We start from the raw sequence: 19,403 nt of genomic DNA, 5'->3' as shown, positions 1-19,403 counted from the left end.
ATTTTTTCTGGTTATCATCAGCAATGTATAATTTCACTTAATAAATCATTCCCATGGCTTCTTTAAGCAGCTTTTCTAAAGATATCTCATCTGCTTTGCCCACTGTCTTCTTTCCCCCAATCGTTTTCTTTAACGCTGTATAATCAGACAAAATACTATCAGTCAAATTACAGCACAGATGACACTCCATCAGCCAGAAGGAGGAAGAGGAATTACAGAGGCTGGTCTAGATATATGCTGATCTCTAATTAGCTGACATTTTGTGAAATCCTGAGGAGAATTTTGGAAGGTGGTGGTAGAGAGTGAAAGAAGGTAGGGTGCTAATAGATATTGGTAATTTTTTTTTCCAAAAGTCTCTGGGGAAAGCAGCTGATGCCCCTATCTTTGAGTATTTTGGAAACTGTGATGAGTAGAGCACTTTTCTATCTCTACGTATTTCTCATCTCTACTTTCTATGATGCTGCCAGGAAACACTTCAAAGTTAATTAGAGAATATTTGTAAAGTGCATTGAATATACAAGCGCTGTGTAAGTACCAAGGTATTATTAACTATGATTCAGATGAATTAGGGAAGAGCTAATGGATCCAGCAGCACTGAGCAGGCAGTGGTGCTAGGCTGGCTTAGATGAGAGGAGAGTTGTGAAGGGAGAAAAGGACTTCAAAGATTAATTGCAAATTCACCTAGACATGTGCAGCAACATGAGAAGTTGACCACACTAGATGGGCTCGATCAGCAGTCACTGGGATGGCTCAGAGGTATAATCCTCTGCTATTTACACATTCTTTAACATTAATCTCTACAGCACATTTGTAGCTACTAGCTCCTAGCTGGTACTATTCCAGTTGCTGTACTTCCTACAGTGGCCGAATAAGCTGGGCTTCCTCATATATGATCATTTTTGTGTTGACTCCAATGCGATGCACAGAGCATCTCATGAATTCCAAACCCAGAGGGAACCTCTCTGCCCCTGCTTAGATATGCCGAGCTTTTCAGTTGGATCTAATCTCTCATCTACCTAAGCACACAAGACTGGCAGTGGTGAGAACTCCATGAAACTTTTGGTGGATTTTTTTTTAAGTTTCCATCACTCTACAGACTTACGCAAATAAAGCTCAGCAGTGGGCCACAGCTCACCGAAGGAAAGAATCCAGAAGACTTATAAGTATGTATATTGCCAGAATTAGTGTTCCACAGTTGTTCTGCTAAACTAGTTTAGGTAATTTTGAAGAAGCAGAACTTGAGGCCAGGGAAGAAGTACTTTCTTGCAGCAGTCTGCTTAGCTGTAAATGTTTGGAAATTTCTCTCTTCCCAATGAACTTGCTTCCTTTGAAATCCTTCCAGCCTAGCTGATTTTGATTGGAGGTCTGGTGATCTGCAAGTTCTGAAAAACAGTTGATTTTTGTAATTTCTTGGAGTCATGGAGACACAGGTAAGCCCTATAAGTTACCCTTATTCTTAAGAGAGCCATGGAGATTCTCATGGGATGGATTCTTTGCTCACTTAGAGTCTATTATGGAAATTGTGGTTGTTACCAACTCCAGCATGTGTAACTGCATACTGTGAGCACAAAGGTTTTATGATCTGACTGGCTAAATATACTCAAAAACAGGCTGTTTATGCTTAATGAACATAAAACAACTAACTTTATGTACCTAGTGTGAGTACCTACAAATCTATTTTAGTGTGCATCTCGTTGCTATTTTCCAGCCTTTTTTTTTTTTTTTTTTTTTTTTTTTTTGTCCTCTGCTATCACTCTGTAACTTTGAGTAAAATCAAGGAAGAAGGGATTATAGAGCTGATTAAACAAGAAAAGAAACTTCCCTTGAATTCATTAGACACAGTTTTATTTTAAATAAACTATGAGATAAGGTGAAGGTGATGGGCAGGTCTCTGAGTACTTTTAACATCAGGACAACAGTTACTGATTTGTATGTGAAGATACCTAGGCTCTTGCGAGTGATGAGTACTGCCAACATTTTCAAAATGTAAATCTTAATATTTAAAAAAATAATAATTTTAATATTTAAAGCCAAGAAACTGAATTTTACACAGGCTAGATGTAATGGAAAGGAATCGTATGTGACATGTCAGGGTTAAGAAATGTGCACTTAACTACTAATTCATTTTACATCTTTTCTCAGAGAAAAGACAAGTGTTGAAAGGAGCCGCGGGAGACAAGCCTCATGCTATCATGGTCAGCAAGTCACGTTTATTGATTACCAAAGATTCTCTTTTATACAGGTCTTAATAATCCTCATACATAGTGCAAAAGCGAGCTCATCATTGGTGCTTAAAGCTGAATGCCAATCCCTCCCATCTTATGCCTGTTCTTCATTCCTTAGATATTACTTCTGTTTCTTTGTATCCACCATGTCCTGTGTCCTTGCTACGTTAACAATTTAGACAAGCTAGGTTCTGTAACCCTCCAGCTCGTGATCAGTGAGCGGTACCCTGCTTATGTGCCCTTTGTCACGTAGCCATTCCTCCACAGACAAGCAGTATGCACTTACAGGTTGCTGGCAGACTACACTTGATGAAGCAGTGCCCTTCCTGCATGGAGCAAGCTGGACAGGTGCCATGTGCCTGTGCATCATCCTAAAGCCATGAGGCAGTGGGCTGCCATCTGAGCATAGTTCTAGCAGAAGGTGATGGTACCCGATCTCTGTAACGCAGCTGGCTGGTGCCTTACACTTCAACTGACAGCCCAGGTTTCAGTACTCCACATGATGATCTCTGGATATTTTAAACACCCAGTAGTGCTTAAAAAAATTCATTCAGGCCTTTAAATATTGTTCACAGATGGAAACTTGCCCTGGGTGGTGAATCACTTCATTTCTGGTAGGGCTTCAATGGGCCTCATCTGAAGGACTGAGAAATACTAAGGGAAGTGCTGAGATTATAGATATTTCTCCCTGCTAGAAGAAAAGGAGAAAGTCTTGACCTGGTAACAGAGCAGACTTCGCTGCACACAAGGTTGGGAGATCAATCCTCAGTGTGACTCTTGAAAAAGCAGTATTAAGTGAGCTCATAAAATGGAGAAAGAAATTACTGATGTTACCACTGCAAAGATAACAATGGGTTTTCTTTTTGCCCACGTTTCTGAACAGCACAGGACACTGGAACTGTATGATGTGGAAAGGAGTGACCACTGCCTCCTCCGGATGGGGCTGTTCTGATGTAACAACCTACTGCTCCTACCAATAGGCTATTTAACCCCATGAAAGTCAGGGTTTCATTTTTAGGTGTCTTATAAAAGCACCAGCATAACAGCAGCTGAAGCTGTTGGCTGGAACCCTGGCAGATCAAAATGCACCACCTGGGCATATGGAATGAGGGGTAACTCATTCATAGGCAATGAACCTATACAATCTGCATTAGTTCTTTAGGAGTTATTTAAAAATAGTATTTTTTAATAAATTAGTAATTATTTCTGCTATATTATATCTCACTTCCCAAATAAATTCATATTTTACAATTTTGATATGTTTATGTTTATGATTTTTTTCTTGGGAGCTCTCGGTACTCATATAAATAATAAGCTCTCCAACTATCCAACTATCTCCAACTACCATCTCCAACCTGCAGACTTTGTACATTTAATACATATTAACAGCACATATTTAATTAATAGTATCATGCAGCAAAAGAAGGTGATGACAGTGCCTTCTACTGAGATACAAGCACTATGGAGCAAGAGAAGATGATAAAGAAGAAAAATTAGCTCCCCACTTACAACAAGCTACAGCTCAAGAGGAGTGCAATCTCTACCCAGAGAGATGATGTTCCCACAGCTGATAATCCTTAAATGAGAATGAGGAGGGGCTGGTGCTCAACATTGGTTCAGGTGGCCTGGCAATTCCACTGCAAGTATATTTAATAATTATCACTTGACTGAGAACTGTAAGGTCTCTGTGAACCTATGCATTTTCAGTAGTCGTAAAGTCTCACGAAAAGGGTCCTGCAGCTTAATTATACTGTACAGTAGGCTTCATACTGAAAGATAGAGAGGGGAACTGAATCCCATTCACCTTCAGCACACACCCACTTATAGACTTCTTCCTTATCCCCCTCATTTCTCTCTTTTCTAGCCTACTTCACTTCCAAGTCCCATTTTACTGAGAAATCCATGAACTTGCTAATGCTCCAGGCCCTTCATCATTTTTGTGGCCCTTCGCTGGACTCTTTCCAAAGAACTCACTTGCAACTTCTTCCATTAAAAAAAAAAAAAAAGCTGAAAACTTGTTTCTGTGCTGTGTTTCCTATTTCAAACCACTACATGAGCACAAAACACCAGCATCCCCCGGCAGCAGAAGTGGCCAACAACACCCAGGGGTGCATTGACAGGAGCACAGCCAGGACATCAGGGGCAGTGGTTATCCTCTTCTCAGTGCACACTAGACCACATGTAGGTACTGTAGCCAGTGTTGCCCCCCTCCAATACAGGAAAGACATTGATAAATTGAAACAGGTTCAGGGCTGGAGCAGTTGCCCTAGAGAAGAGGCCAGAGCAGTGTGTTTTGATCAGTGTGGAGTGAGACAGATAAGGGGGGCACCTCACAGATGCTTTGCTGTCAGTGGGGATATCATCAAGGAGACAGGAGTCTGGCTATTCAAAGTGGTGTATGGTGGGAGGATAGGACAGTAAGCATGCGTTTATTCTTGTCTGAACTTTTGTCTTTCCTGTCATCCAAACCAGTTTAAAACCTGCAGATTGTCTATGTATGGCTATGCTCATGCTTCATGGCCTCTTCCTGCTCACAGATAAGAACTTTGTTTTTGAGGATTCAAAAGTCTTAGAGTAGCATTCTGGACTCATTTTTTCACTTCACAATGACTTGTGATTCTACTCTGTGATTCTACTTTCTTCATATTCCTCATGAATTCAAGAACAAGGATAAGTACTGGGACATTTAGAGCCACTTAACTAAAGAGAACATACAAGTGTTAGGTATTCCATGGTATTCCATTTATATTATACTGAAAAAATAAAAATAAACATAGTTATTGAATAGTGTAATAGCAATTCTGGAATTTTTGGTAATGTTGAGGGCTGGAGTACCTTCCCTACAGGAACAGGCTGAGAAACTTGGAACTTTTCAGCCTTTTCAGGAAAAGAGAAGGCTACAGGGGGAACTTATAGCAGCCTTCCAGTACCTGAAGAGGCCTACAGAAAGAATGGGGAAGGATTTTTTATAATGGCATGTAGTGACAGGATGAGGGGAAATTTAAACTGGAAGAGGGTAGATTTAGACTAGATATTAGGGATAAATTCTTTACTGTGAGGGTGGTGAGACACTGGAATGTGTTGCTCAGAGACAGTGTGTATGCTCCCATGCTGGAGGCGTTCAAGGCTAGACTGGATGAAGCTTTAAGCAACCTGGTCTAGTGGCAGGTGTCCCTGCTTATAGCAGGGGGGTTGGAGATAGTTGACCTTGGTGGTCCCATCCAACCCAAACCATTCTATGATTCTATGAAGTCAGTGAATGAAAAGGCTAATAACCCACTGTAAAATATTTTGAGTGTTAAAGAGCATCTAGCAGAACTTCAGTCCAAAGATCTACTAATTTATTTCTACTACCAATTTATTTTTGTATAGAAAAAATATTTTTTCACTCTAATACAGTGTTCTAATTGTTAAACTTCAGAATGATTAAATAATGTATTTTCATTGCTCAGAAACTTATAAGGTGTAATTTTTAAAGTAAATAGTGAACATTTGATTTTTAAAATTATAGACAATGTTAGAAAGCTATAGTTACAACACGTAATGTTTCCAAAGAACTAGAATTCACAGCAATAAATTCAGCTGTGTTTACATAGAGCAACAGTCACATCTAGTGGCCAGAAAGTTAATCATTTATATATATTCTGCATGGCTAATCTGAAAGATTTTGAATATTGAGGTTTAGCTATTTTTTCCTATTTGAGTCATATGACCCTTGATAAGATTGGAAATGCGCGTCAGAAATATGCATATATTTCTGTGTGAAAATATATACTTCAAAATTCCAAGTTATATTACAACTACAAAAAACTGTAATAGCAAAAGAGAGAATAAGCATTCAGAAAAGATTTAAAGAAGTTCATACGGGCCAAGAAAACTTCTGGTGTTTTCTTGGGAACAATGGGTGATGACATTTATGAACCCTGCCAAATGTGACATGTAAGACGATAACATGTGCAGAAATATAAAGGTTTTGTGTGTTTTATGCCCTTGAAAGCAGAAGCACCGTCCTGAGGCTTGCTGTGTATGATTGACACATGATACATTTCCTCTTGTCTAGTCAGGAAAAGTCACCCTTCAAACTCTTCAAGCCAAATAGAAATCTGTCTGGGAAAAGAAGAAACTTTTCCCTAGATCAGACAGGCTGCTAGGCTACCAATCCAAAGGACTTTTTCAAGAGGTGACTTAAGCAGAAGAGGACAAACAACAGAGTCTTACAGACAGGCAAGGAACACGTTGAAGTGACTGCTAATAGGAGTCTCCCATCCCAGAAAGTAAGTCCAGCTATGCAGATGGATGGAGTGTCTCATCACACGCTCTTTCACCAACCTGAATGCAGCTCACTTGGTACACAATATAGAACAATCCTGCATGATCAAGTCTCCTTAACAAGTAAGTCCCTGGACAATTTTGCCAGGAAGGTCATTCAACCTTCACAGCAGCATGAACTTCATTCCTTTGGAACACATCATACTCCTTGGGGATCATTTATCCAGATTCCTTTTCCCTTAAGAAGAACTGATCGTTATCACCAAGAGTGAAGTACACGTATATTACTGAAGTATTTGAGAGAGGATTTAGATAATTGATCTGGACTACATTTTGTTACCCAAATTTTGTTACTAGTCCTGTAGTGTGTAGTTGAGTACAAAACAGCTATACCACACTGGAAATAAGCTTCTCCGGCATCTGGAAATAAAACAGAATGAACAAAGGGCAATCGAACTCTTTCCACTGTTCCTATGAGCTCTGTCTCTCTCTCCAAGTTTCAGGATATTATGTTTTCTAGCACATGAAATAAATCTTCAGAGAAGCAGGTCATTCCTGGGCTAGGCTTACTTTCCAGGTCAAAAGCATGGATTAAAGTTCTGAGTTGCAGTTCCTATGAATAAGATCAGTGTAATAGTAAAATTAGATATGCCAATGCATATTCTTAGCATTCAAGCCACATTTTGAAAGCTCGTGTTAAACTTCACCACGCTTTATTGACATTAGTTGCAGCAATGCACAGAAAATGAAAACAGTGTAATTTTTAGAGGATGTCCACATTTTTTTCACCTTGCCTTACAACCATGGGTACTTTTCTACTTCTTAGTTATTCTGTTGGTTTATAACATTAAGCCTTGGTTTCAGACGCTGTATTTTTCACTTAAACTTTCAAGTTTTGTCCTTTAAGGCAGGAGCTGTAAAGCAGTGGGTAAAGCTGTTTTGCTGGTTTTGGCTAGGATAGATTTAATTTTCTTTCAAGAGGACCTGTAAGGTGCTATGTTTTGGGTTTTTGATGTTAACAGTGGTGACAGCACATGGATATTTTCAGTTGTGTCAGAGCAGTGCTTGTACTGGACCAAAGACTTTCCTATTTCTCATGCTGCCCTGTGAGTGAGGAGCTGGAGGTCCACAAGAATCTAGGAGGGGATGCAGCCAGGACAGCTGGTCCAGATGACCAAGGGATATTCCATAACATACAGCATCGTACTGAATAAGAAAACTGGAAAGATGTTCCAAGTGATGGTATTTGTCTTCCCAAGAAACCATTACACATGGTGAGCCCTCCTTTCCTGGAAGAGACTGCCTGATGATTGGAAGTACCAAGTGAATTGTTTGTCCTGCTTTGCTTGAGCACACAGCCTCTGCCTTACCTATTAACCTGTCTTTATCTTAGCCCAAAAGTTCTCTCACCTTTATCTTTCCAATTCCCTTGCCCATCACCTGGAGGGAGTGAGCAAGCAGCTGTGTGTAGTAAAGCTGCCTACTGAGGTTAAACCACAACAGCTTTCCTCTCAACCACTGGGGCCAATAGACAAGCAAACACAGAACTGTTTCAATTTCCAGATATTCTCTATTACATCATTAACATGAATATTTACTTCTGAATGTTTGCTGCCCTCAAGAGGAGAATTTTAACATACATTTAATTTGTGACGTTACACACATTAGAAGTAATGACTTAGGGGTGTGGTTTTTATATTCTTCAAAACACAACCACATCCCACCACTGTATCTCTGGCAGAATATGTCTTGTTTTTAGAATCTGAAACACAGAGCTCTGAAGTTATTCATATTTAAATCAGATAAAAAGAAAATCCTAGTAGGTAGCTGAAATGCCACCATCACCACTGTAAACTTTCAAGTGGGGCCTAAACAAATATTTGGAAGATAGGTCTATGCAGGCTTACCTCATACACAAGCCTCATCAGTTTCAGGAAATAGCCTGATCTGAAAATAGTGAAAGGATAGGAGGCTATTCACAAATAATGCTAACATTTGCCCAGGTCTTCCCTAGGTGTAACCTGCCTTCCATGGGAGACAGGATACAGAATCAGATAGACCCATTGGCCTTCTGTTCTAAAATAAACTTTTCAGGCATTAAGTTACCCAGGGAACACCTCCGAGAAACCCATCATTCTCACTATCTTCTGGAAGTAGTTTTGCAGCTCTTCCAAAAGATATTTCCTGGAAGCAGCCAAAACACCTTCCTGGTGATTCTTGCTAGCTTGTTCTTCTAACAGTATTCTACTACCGGTTTCTAGATTTCTTTGAAATTGATATTTCAGAGGCATCTTTGCCCTTCTGAGAAAGTAAAAGAGTAATAAAAAACGAAATTAGAGAGCAACTTAAGAAAAAAAGAAAAAAAAAAAAAAAAGCACTAACAAATAAAAGTTAATTTAAAGACGAGCTCATCTGTAGATGTATTTTAGGCACGTCAAACACAGGGCCCACAGGTACCTGACCCAGCTCATCCTCAGGCTGAACCCTGTCTCACATCATCGTGGCAGCAGCTCTGCTCAACTGAGTGGCCTGGGCCAGCCACAAGTACTCACTGATCGCTCACAACAGTCAAACCATCAATGTGCTGTTAGCATTGCCTGAGCTGAAACCATGACACAGAAAGTGTGCAGTGCAATGCCAATTCAAGTTATGGCAAATAATTGTATGCATTTTGATACATTGGCTGAACACCATCCTATGAACAGTGAAAAAACCACGGTCTTGCTCTCTGTTTTGATAAAGATCTTTCAAGATTCCTGCAAAAATCATCAATTTTAAAATATATTTGATAACCAATACATTTGAGAACTGTTCGTTCCTACTGTTTCTAAAGATGAAGTACAGAAAGAGTAAAATTTCATCAAAAATCTCTGACAAACACCTTGAGAACTCACTAATAATTACAATCAATTCAATCAATCCAGACTGATGCATTCATCAGTTTCACAAGAATGTCATGTATCCCACTCGTATCCCACAGTGCACAAGAATGTCATGTATCCCACATGAAAAAAAACTCTTTTTTTCATGTTTTTTCATGTTTACAAGAAAACTAAAAGAAATAAGTTTTGTTATTTGTATTCACTAACAATATTATATATTTTATGAGGGCTGCTCCGAAAGTAATGCCTCCTGTTTTATTATGTTGGCCCATTATATGATGGCAAACATGGTGGTATGGCAGTAGAGATTGAACCTTTTCACCAATATCCTGTTTTTGTTGTCATGACACATACGGCAGCAGAGAGACAGTCTGACAGAATGGTGTGTGACATTGAAATGCATATGAAGAAAAGGTGTGTCATCGAATTTCTCTATGTGGAAATACTGGCACCCATTGATATTCATTGACATTTGCATAACATTTAAGGACACCAAACAGTGGATGTGAGCACACTGACGTGATACGTGGCGTGTTTTAGCAGTGGCAACAGTGGGCCACCTCCACTAGTGCAGATTCTGATAAGGATGGCATTCAGGCTCTTGTTTATTATTGGTGAAAATGCATAGCTAAAGTTGGTGACAATGTTGAAAAAGAGTATTTTGTAGCTGAGGTTTTGCTCTATGAAGCAGTGTGATTGTGCTCTTTGTATCTGTTTTCAGGGAGATAAATAGGAGGCATTACTTTCCGAGTGACATTTGTGTATGTGGCCTAAGACAATTCCTGTTCAGTTAATGTGGCCCAGGCAGAGCAAACGTTGGACACTTATGAGCTGTCTTTAAGTATAACTTGTAAAACCATAAGCGAGCTTTCTATATCACCAGCAAGGTCTTGTAATATATCCAAAATTGTCAGAAATGCAATTTTAGTTACTCCAGCAAGTATCCTGATATGTTTTCTTCCTATTTGTAGTGAAGTATGGATTTTTAATTTGGATATCAAATGATCACGTAACATGACCTAGACAAATCCTTCTTGGGGAATAATTCTTTCAGCTGCAGTGCCACTGCAGCCTGGAGAGGAGAAGAGTCCAGCATACTTCATTGTGGCCTTTCAAGGGAGACTTACAGGAAGGATGGGGAGGGACCTCCTTATCTGGAATTGTGAAAACAGAACAAAGAGTCCAGTTTTAAACAAAAAAAAGAGTAGGTTTAGATTAGATGTGAAAATAATTTTTTATTATTCAGGAAGTAATGAGGAGCTGGAACAGGCTGCCCAGAGAAGCTGTGGATTCCCCACCCCGGTGGTGTTCTGAGGCTGGGTTGGACGGGGGTCCTCGGCAGCCTGATCTAGTGGGTGATAACCCTGCCTTTGGCAGAGGGTTGGAACTGAGTGGTCTTTAAGGTTCCTTCCAACCCATTCTATGATTCAGACAACGCGGATGTTGCCAAATTTAGCTAGCTCGGTAAGGTGGTTTCTTACCATCCGGTTAGTCCTGGAGTTGTAATGAGAATAGATTGAATAATTGTATGTGGATCCAAGTTGAAGGAGGGAAGATTTAGGTTGGATATTAGGGGGAAGTTCTTTACAAGGAGAGTGGTTAGGCCCTGGAATGGGCTGCCCAGGGAGGTTGTGGATGCCCCGTCCTTGGACGTGTTCAAGGCCAGGTTGGACGGGGTCCTGGGCAACCTGATCTGAATGTGTGTGTTTGGTGGCCCTGCTAGGCAGGGGGGTTGGAACCACATGATCCTTGAGGTCCCTTCCAACCCGGGTGATTCTGTGATTCTGTGATTCTGATCCTGTGAATTTACAGTACATATGCTGCAAGGATGCTTCGTCGATGCCACATTCCAAAAACACAACTTTACCTCCACTGAAAATGTACCAGCTGTGTGCATTTGTGTATAAAGCACTGGAGATTAAACAAACAGTAGCATAGAAGTCACAGGTTATGTTCTTAATTTGTTACTCATTGGAAAACAGAAAAGAGTAGATTACATCGTACAGGACCCTGTAGTTTTCTCCTATGCTTCCTTTTCTCCATAATGTGCCATGACTATCTCCGTTGAAGACAGCGAAATCCCCACTCAGGGCTACTAATATGCTCAGTTAATTTCCCTATATTTTTTATGAATGCAAGATGCAAAGTGTTTCTATATGCTGCCACTAGTTTGTGTTAGGTTTGTAGTTTCTTCCATTTCAAAATTAAGGTAAACTTCCACAAAATATTTCTGCCACCACACATGACAAAACAAAAACCAAAGGTTTAATTGGGAGATATGGGCACTAGTGTCTAAAAGGTAAGAGCTGCTCCTGTTTGAAGAAATTTATCACAGAAGACCCTGAATTTCCTTATAGCTCTTACCTTGATGCAGTATTTTTTCTCTTTCTTTCAGGACATCCTGTTACTGTATGCAAACTCCTCAGTCCAGCCTCCTGGAACCCAATAGCTGCTCCACAATTCCTATTTGTGAAGGCGAAAGAAAGATAAGTTGGTGATCAGATTTGTCACTTATAGAGAAGAAAGCTAGAACTTTAGAGTTCAGATCAGATATCTATTTAAGTTCAAGATCATCTATGATAAGAAGCATTGTCTACAGGAAAGTTTGCATATATTTTTTGTTGGCTTACTACATACTTTTCTGACTAAGAAAACACAGTCTCAAATACTTTGTATATTTACTTCTAAACAAATGAATCATTTCTAAAACAGAAGCTCCTGTGTTTCACTGTAAGGAATTCAAATATATCTCTTATATGCATACAGATACATGATACATTTTTGAGCTTCAAAAGCTTTAGTGTTTAAGCAGCTTGTAAGGATGTATGCTTTACATTCCAGCACAAATAAGCTTGAATCGCTGTACTTAAGTCTATAATATTGCAACTTGCACAAGAGTATTTACCTTCATAAATTTGAATTGAAACAAAGCTGTGATGTCTTACAAAATCCAACCAATTAAAAGCATAAGAACACCCAAATGGCTTTCATATAAAACAATAAGCTCTGCTGCAGTGCTGAACTCCTTTGGCAATCACCCTGTTAATACAATATTTCTGTGATTGCATAAATTTAATGTAACAAAAATTAGTGTGAAATCACATGGATGAAAGGGGTACTTACATTAAACAAAACTAATTTTGATCATTACATTAATTACCTCAGAGGTTACACCCACACATTCACTTGCAGCAACACGTGTGCCCTAGTGGTCTTGCCAAGTTCATGTACAAATGACACAGGGAACAAGGGACATCAGCTGTCAACTCTTAGCAAAAACCTCTTGGATTCTTCTTGCTGACAGTGGGTTTTGGATGTCATTTTATACACTTCATGAGAGTTACAGTGGTATCAAATTTTGCCTGAGAATCTTGCTTACTTCCTTCTCCATAAATTTTAGGAAATGCTGCTAACCATGGTTGGTTTCCTCATGTGACTATCTTTGTGACTACCTACAACTTTGCTGTAACCTTGCTGTCATCCTCATCATACGAGTTTGAGTTTTCTTCTGAAGAGTCATCATGCTGTGGCCACATCAGAGCTTTTAGGCATCACACCAGGCTGTCTGGTCCTAGACCATTCCTTGCTATTTATACCTTTGCCTGCTGTTAGTCATGGGCTTCGTTATCAATATATAAAGTTCTTCATCTTTTGGTTAGCTTTGCTGTTTCTGTTTGCTTTTTGGTTGGTTGGTTGGTTGATTTTTTTACATACATAAATTTCCATTAAAATATGTTCTACTATTTTTTATATTTTTGCGAGAAATTTCTGCATCCTATGCAAGATGAAGTATGATAAAAAGTTCTGTTTCAAGGTTCAGAGAAACATGAAAAATGAATCTGAGCACTTAGCTCTAGAAATAGCAAGTACATATTTTTTATCCAACAATTTCTTTGTTCAACTGCACAGCAAACTTAAAGAAAACCCTAAAGCTCTCAGTCACATCTGACTTACACTGATGAAGGCATGGTTGTCTCTGCTTCATTTATGTTCTTAAACAGAATGTGTTACCTTGGCTTTGAATGCTTTCCAGCTAGAAAACTGATCATGGAGGCCACATTTGCCAGATACTCATTATTCTGTTTAACACCATTGCAAACTTCAGCCATAAGTTAAACTAATAGTTCTCTCTGATTACTTGTAATGCTTGTATTGTTTCTCACTAAATGCATTTCTAATTTTCTTAGGGAACATACATTTCAAGAAATTGCTTTGTGATTGGAATACAATCTCCAATTACTTGAATAATTCCTGGGAAGGAATGCTACCAATAGTGTCAACTGCCAGCTGTGCTTGGCAGTGGCCCTCAAGGCTCTTATGGCTGGAGGTGTGCCAAAGCCCAATACTCTCTGAACAATTCTTCAAGATGTTCCACATGAGGAGGTCCTCATTTTTAACAGCACATTTCCTTATTTGTAGATATTTGATGTTACAGAGGATTTGAATTTAGCATGGTGGCACAGCACTTTACTGAAATCACAAGTGCAACATAGCTTTTACAATATACTGTTGAATCACAACACTGGTCTCTACATGGTCATCATTACAACACTGGGTGTCCCTGCCATGGGGGAGGAATATGGGGGTTGAAACGAGATCAAGCCTGTTGCTCTCTTCAATTTTTATTTATTGGTTGTCCACCTTTTTATATCTTAGATTTTTCTGAGTTGACAACACCCTTCTCCACCCCTTCTCTCCACTAATTATCTCAAGGAAGGCTACTTACACAATCCCAAAACCCACTGGTACACTTGGATATCTGAAATAAAGGTCTTTCTCAACACACTTTGAGCTGAGACAAGTTAAGCTTGTTAAGCTTTCTTTACGACAACAGGTGGTTGTTTCTTATATTTGTCTTTGAGCTCATCACCCATGCACATCTCCTCTGAGCTTTCTTCCTACTCTGCACTGGTGAAACCTCCCTTGCAGTACTGCATCCAGACCTGGTGTCCTCAGTACAGAAGTGTAATAAACTTGTTAAAGTGCATCCAGAGTAGGGTCACAAAAATGATACAAAGGATGGAACACCTCCCCGTGAGAACAGGCTGAAAGAGTTGAACTCTTTGAGTAGCCAGAGAATGCTAAAATGTGTCAGATGCACCATCACTGGAGACATTCAAGGCCAGTCTGGATCAGGTTCTGAGCAATCTGATTCCTGTTCATCACAGGGGAGTTGGACTAGGTGACCTTCAGAGGTCCCTTCCAACTCGAATGATTCTACGATTCTATGACAGAAGGTCAGCATACCATTAAGTTTCTGTCTCTATTCTCGAGGAAATAAAATCAACTATGACTTTAATTTTGCACCAGAAGGCACTCCAGGTTACTGCTAGATGTTTGAGGTTCAAAAGGTACTGAATGCCAGACTCAGCTTTTTGATCAGGTCAGTGTCTTGCCAGATGAACTTTATCTTCTTATCAGTTCTTTGAATATGCAGGTGGGAAACTGCTCCTTCTGGAGGACCTTCGTCGATTTGCACTCACATGAGAGTAACAAGAGCCAGTGCCAACTGAAGACAATAAAAAGGAAAATGACCAGACTCAGGTACATCTTGCTGTCCACCTCTTACCATCTATCCCCACTATAACTTAAAGAACGAAATACCAAAGCTAACCCATCCTCATTAAGTTGAAATGAGAAGGGACGTTTACTAAACACTTTGGTAATTAACAGATTCACTCGAAATACCAAAGTCCTTCCACTGCCTAATATGATTTAATCAAAGCCTTTGCCCTCAGTCTAACTAGTATACTCACTCCTCCTTTAAACGTGTTGTAACTGAGGCAAGGTTGAAAGTAGATGAGTGGGTGAAATCTGCAATTAGAGAACAAGGTAATTGCTTGCAAGAGGTCTTGTACTAACTCCAATTGATACTTTGCATAGAATAATTCATCATTAATTAGAGAAAGAATGAAAATCCCAGTACTCCATCCATGTCAATGCTTGCACTAGTAAGATACTAGGTCATGTTGTCTCTTGTTCACTTTGGGATGCTTCCATACAAAATAGAAAAGCCTCCTGCTGCAGCTGGAGTTTTCTAGTTTGCAGAAAGATTCAAGCTTAGACAGAAACGAAACTTGAATCCAAGCATCCAACTTTTGGGTTAAATTTCAGGTGGAAGAGGTGGTGAGTATCCTCAACATCCTTGTCTGAAGAATGTTAGGGTTGCATGTGAAATCAAAGGAGATTTGTTGTTTGTCCTGGCAGGCCTACACAAGCAAGGTAGAGAATGGCTCTGTACTGTTGAGATTGAAGCAGCTTCGCTAATTCTCAGACCTAGAATACCATCAGCACTGTTTGGGGTACCTTTAATGTTAATCTCAGAATCCCAGTGTCCCACCACAACAGTGAATCTATAAAGAGTGACACTGGTGGCACGTTTTGGCTGAAGCACATGGCACACTATACTCAGTCATGTTCTGAGATATATCTATCACACATATCATCATCATGTCCTGGAAGCCACTCTGCAGCTGGAAAACATGCACAAAGAAGTTTGCCATTCTCAGAACTGAAGCTGGATGGAGCACCACCTGCCTACGGAAATCTAGTTACCTGTAGAAGTTTAGATATTGCAAGAGCTAGAACTTATTTCATAATAGAAGAGTAATACTTAGGGAAAATCAGAAGCTACAGATTCACTGATTTCAAAGGCCAAGTTGCAAATCATGTGCAACTTTGAAAAGCAGGGTCCCAGGATGTGACAGCTGTTGCATCCTCCTTCCTTCTGGCTCAGTCCCCAGATTCCCATACAAACAGCTGAAATGGCTCCTAATATGGAGATGAGAGCCTATTTAATACAGCAAATCCAGATGAACTGCTGCATAAACTTAGATCCCAAGGGAAGTTAAATCATTATTTTAATGACCAAACCATACCATATCAAGAAGTTTTGTGAAAAACTCTTCTTTTGAATTTTTAATATGGCAGTCTTTACTTTTGTGAAATAGCAACATTATTACTCATAACAAAACAAAGCTCTATTTATTACATAGAATTCAGAAACTTAGACACAATAATGTGAATCAGTGCTGAGAGTGGATATTACCATTAAAAAACAAATATATTCCAGAATTAGTGGAACAAGCTGCATAACCAAAGTAAACATAAGAAACTTGAGAAGCTTAGGATTAAACATAAAATTAAAAAAAAAAAAAAAAATCTCAGATGTTCAGATCTGCAAAGATTCAGTAAGAAGCACAGACTTAACCTTAACTCTATGTCATCACACACAGTAATTATATTAAAATAGGGTTATGAGTTTTAAAGACTGTAAATTAAATTAATTTTTCTTTCTTCTCTTTGTTATTGTTTTAATCTGTTAAAAGATGTTTGGCACACCTTCCTCAGAGCCTGATTTTTCCTGCAGAACCCGTTCTGCTGTTTGGCAGTATGCATCACTGAGCTATAGGGTACAGCTAATGGATCTGCTCATTAGACTGTTTGCCTCTGGAACCCAGGAAACAGAACAGCTAGCAGCAAGTGTGTCTCCAACCTGCAACATACAGCTTGTGTGTTGAATGGGATATAGAACATTCAGAGAATTTGATGTTGTTCATTGTCTCAAAATATACTGGGAATAGGATGCATTAGGCTTCTGTCAATTTCAAGGTGCTGCCAGAAATACAAGCATCTTCTATTGAGATGTACTGGCAACAGTATATAGAAGAAAACTAACCTCACATGGGCAGCGAGTTGGATATTACTTATAAATAATACATCAGTGAATAAAGACATTGTCAGAGTAATTCTCCCTCCTGAAGAAAGATCAGGCCATTTTCTATGCAATCCTAAAAGGCACCAAACATGACTATCAGATACCAGCAGTATTCTAAGGAAATCAAGCACAGGTTACCAAAATGTGAAATTTTAACTGATGAGAAAAACCCAAAGAGGGAAGGGAGCAGACTGAGTCACACAGTGAGCACCACACATGGCACAGCTTTGGCTCTTTCCTTTCTTTCCCTTTCCCTTCCTTTCTTTAAACACACAACACACATTTGTAAAGCAGCGCTTTTCAGGTTCATTTTGGCATTTTATACGCATAAGAATCCTGCAGTACTCTGTAGGTGTCTAAGAGCGCAGATGTAGTCAGTGGTACAAAACGAGCGGCACAAACAACAAGGCCATTTCTGCTAGGGCTCTTCAAGCAGGATGGCTTTTCTCTGTTATGTACGTGTGGTTTCTGACACACTGGTAAACATCCACTTTGTTTACGACCGGCATAACCGGGCACAGCTCCACGCTGCGTTACAGCCACGTCCCTCGGGAGGCGCTGAGGGGTAGAGTGGCCCCAGCCTTCAGTAAGGTCCCGATCCAGCAGCGTTACGCCGTGTTTACGCTGCGCGCCCACCCCACCCCACCCCACATCTTCCCTCTTCCACGGCCTATGGCCCCGAAGTATTTCTGCCTGTCACTTTAAGACCGCGGCCCCGGCACGTGGGAAAGGCCGACTTTCCGATTGGCTATGTCTCCCTGAGCCCTCCAGCCCTCGCGCTCCGATTGGCTGCTTCAGCCCAGTCCCGCCCCTGCCGTGTGCCTCCAGGGGATGCTTCCCCTCACCGGCCAGCGCGCAAGCGCATGCGCCGTGCCCCATCCCTGGCGCCCGTTGACTCGCGGCCCCGTCTGCCCTCCCGCCATGGCGGCCGCCGCCGAGGAGCCCTTCCCTTTCCACGGTCTCCTGCCCAAGAAGGAGACCGGAGCCGCTGCCTTTCTCTCCCGCTTCCCCGATTTCGACGGGCGGGGGGTACTGTTGGCCGTGTTGGACACCGGCGTGGACCCGGGCGCACCGGGCATGCAGGTAACGGCCAGAGGCCCTGAGTCACCGCACTTAGGCGCCGGGGAGCTGCGCGGCCGGAGGGTGGGCACCGGACCGGGCAGCGATCTGACAGGCGGGGGGCGCTGAGGGGGCATCTGGAGTTGGCTGCTGCCGGCCCGGTCCCGACGTTCCCTGCGGGACTACAGCCCGCGTGGCTTTGTCTGCACCTCCTGTTACACAATGGCTGCTTCTGCGAGATCTACGCTTATTAAATCTGTGCGGGTGATTTAGATGTCGGCCTATCTCAGCGGTTCCTTGTTGGTTTTCAATTCGTCTGTTAGCACTTCTTTATCGTGTGGCTCGTGTATTACTTATATAACTTCCAGTTTCCTGTCAGCATGTTTATCATAAGATGTAGCAGCCTTGAGTAGAGATTTAGGGGAAGATGCACACAGCTTGTTGGGGTACTGTGTCCTGTGTGTTAAATAAGCACTGCACATTTCTACTCTTTGCTTGGCACAGGTTTTACTCTTGGATAACCCAGTTCAGGGAGCTCACCTTGGCAAGTTGTTAGCCTGATATTCCCCAGTGATTCCTTACACTGTTCAAGCAAGTAAAGGGGTAATTGAAGAGGACAGATAGGCTGGGAGGTGGCACTGGGCAGCTGTCACTTCACTTGAGTTAAGCTGGAATGAACCTAGCCAGAAAGCAAAATAATACCATCCCAGTACTTAAAAGGGACTTTTAAGATGAAGACTGACTTTTTACGTGGTCTGATTGTGATTGGACAAGGGAGAATGGTTTTAAGTTAAAAGAGGGGAGATTTGAGTTAGATGTTGGAAGGGAATTTTTCACTTAGAGAGTGATGAGGTGCTGGCACAGCTGCCCAGAGAGGCTTTGGTGCCCCATCCCTGGATGCACACATGACAGGTTGGATGGGCTGTGGGCAGCCCGTGCTGATGGATGGCAGCCCTGCCCATGGCACAGGTTGGGACTGAATGAGGTTTAAGGTTCCTTCCAACCCAAGCCATTCTATAAAAAGGCAGTTATGTAGACAGGAATATAAAGAGGACGTACGCAGTTCTTAAGTTTTCCATGTGGAAGCGAAAAAACTTAAATTTCTAGATGCTGTAAACAGGAAGTGGTGAACCAAAAAGATGGGCAGTAGGGTAGGCTTTGCTTTGGTGTAAATTTCAAGCAAATTGATATGCTTGGGACTAAGACAAAGAGAATTCAAAATCCAGATGAGCCTGAGATGCCCTGTTTTCA

At 40.9% G+C, this 19,403-nt stretch overlaps 1 protein-coding gene across 2 annotated transcripts in view; it reads left to right on the top strand.

Moving 5' to 3' along the window:
• The first annotated feature begins 17,973 nt into the window (after nt 1–17,973).
• TPP2 (tripeptidyl peptidase 2) overlaps nt 17,974–19,403 on the top strand; it is a 49,449-nt gene continuing 48,019 nt past the window's right edge. For both annotated transcript variants that reach the window (XM_042810176.1, XM_042810175.1), the window contains exon 1: nt 17,974–18,176. In XM_042810176.1, coding sequence (XP_042666110.1) covers nt 18,015–18,176 — 162 coding nt within the window. In that variant the 5' untranslated portion in view covers nt 17,974–18,014. The remainder of the gene's footprint in view (nt 18,177–19,403) is intronic.

The sequence above is a fragment of the Centrocercus urophasianus genome, unplaced genomic scaffold (genome assembly GCF_019232065.1).
Source record: "Centrocercus urophasianus isolate 14NV4802_14NV808 unplaced genomic scaffold, USGS_Curo_1.0 seq_12, whole genome shotgun sequence".
In the NCBI taxonomy this organism is placed as follows: domain Eukaryota; kingdom Metazoa; phylum Chordata; class Aves; order Galliformes; family Phasianidae; genus Centrocercus; species Centrocercus urophasianus.
The sequence above is the reverse complement of the archived record's forward strand: the minus strand, read 5'-3'. Positions and strand labels throughout refer to the sequence as shown.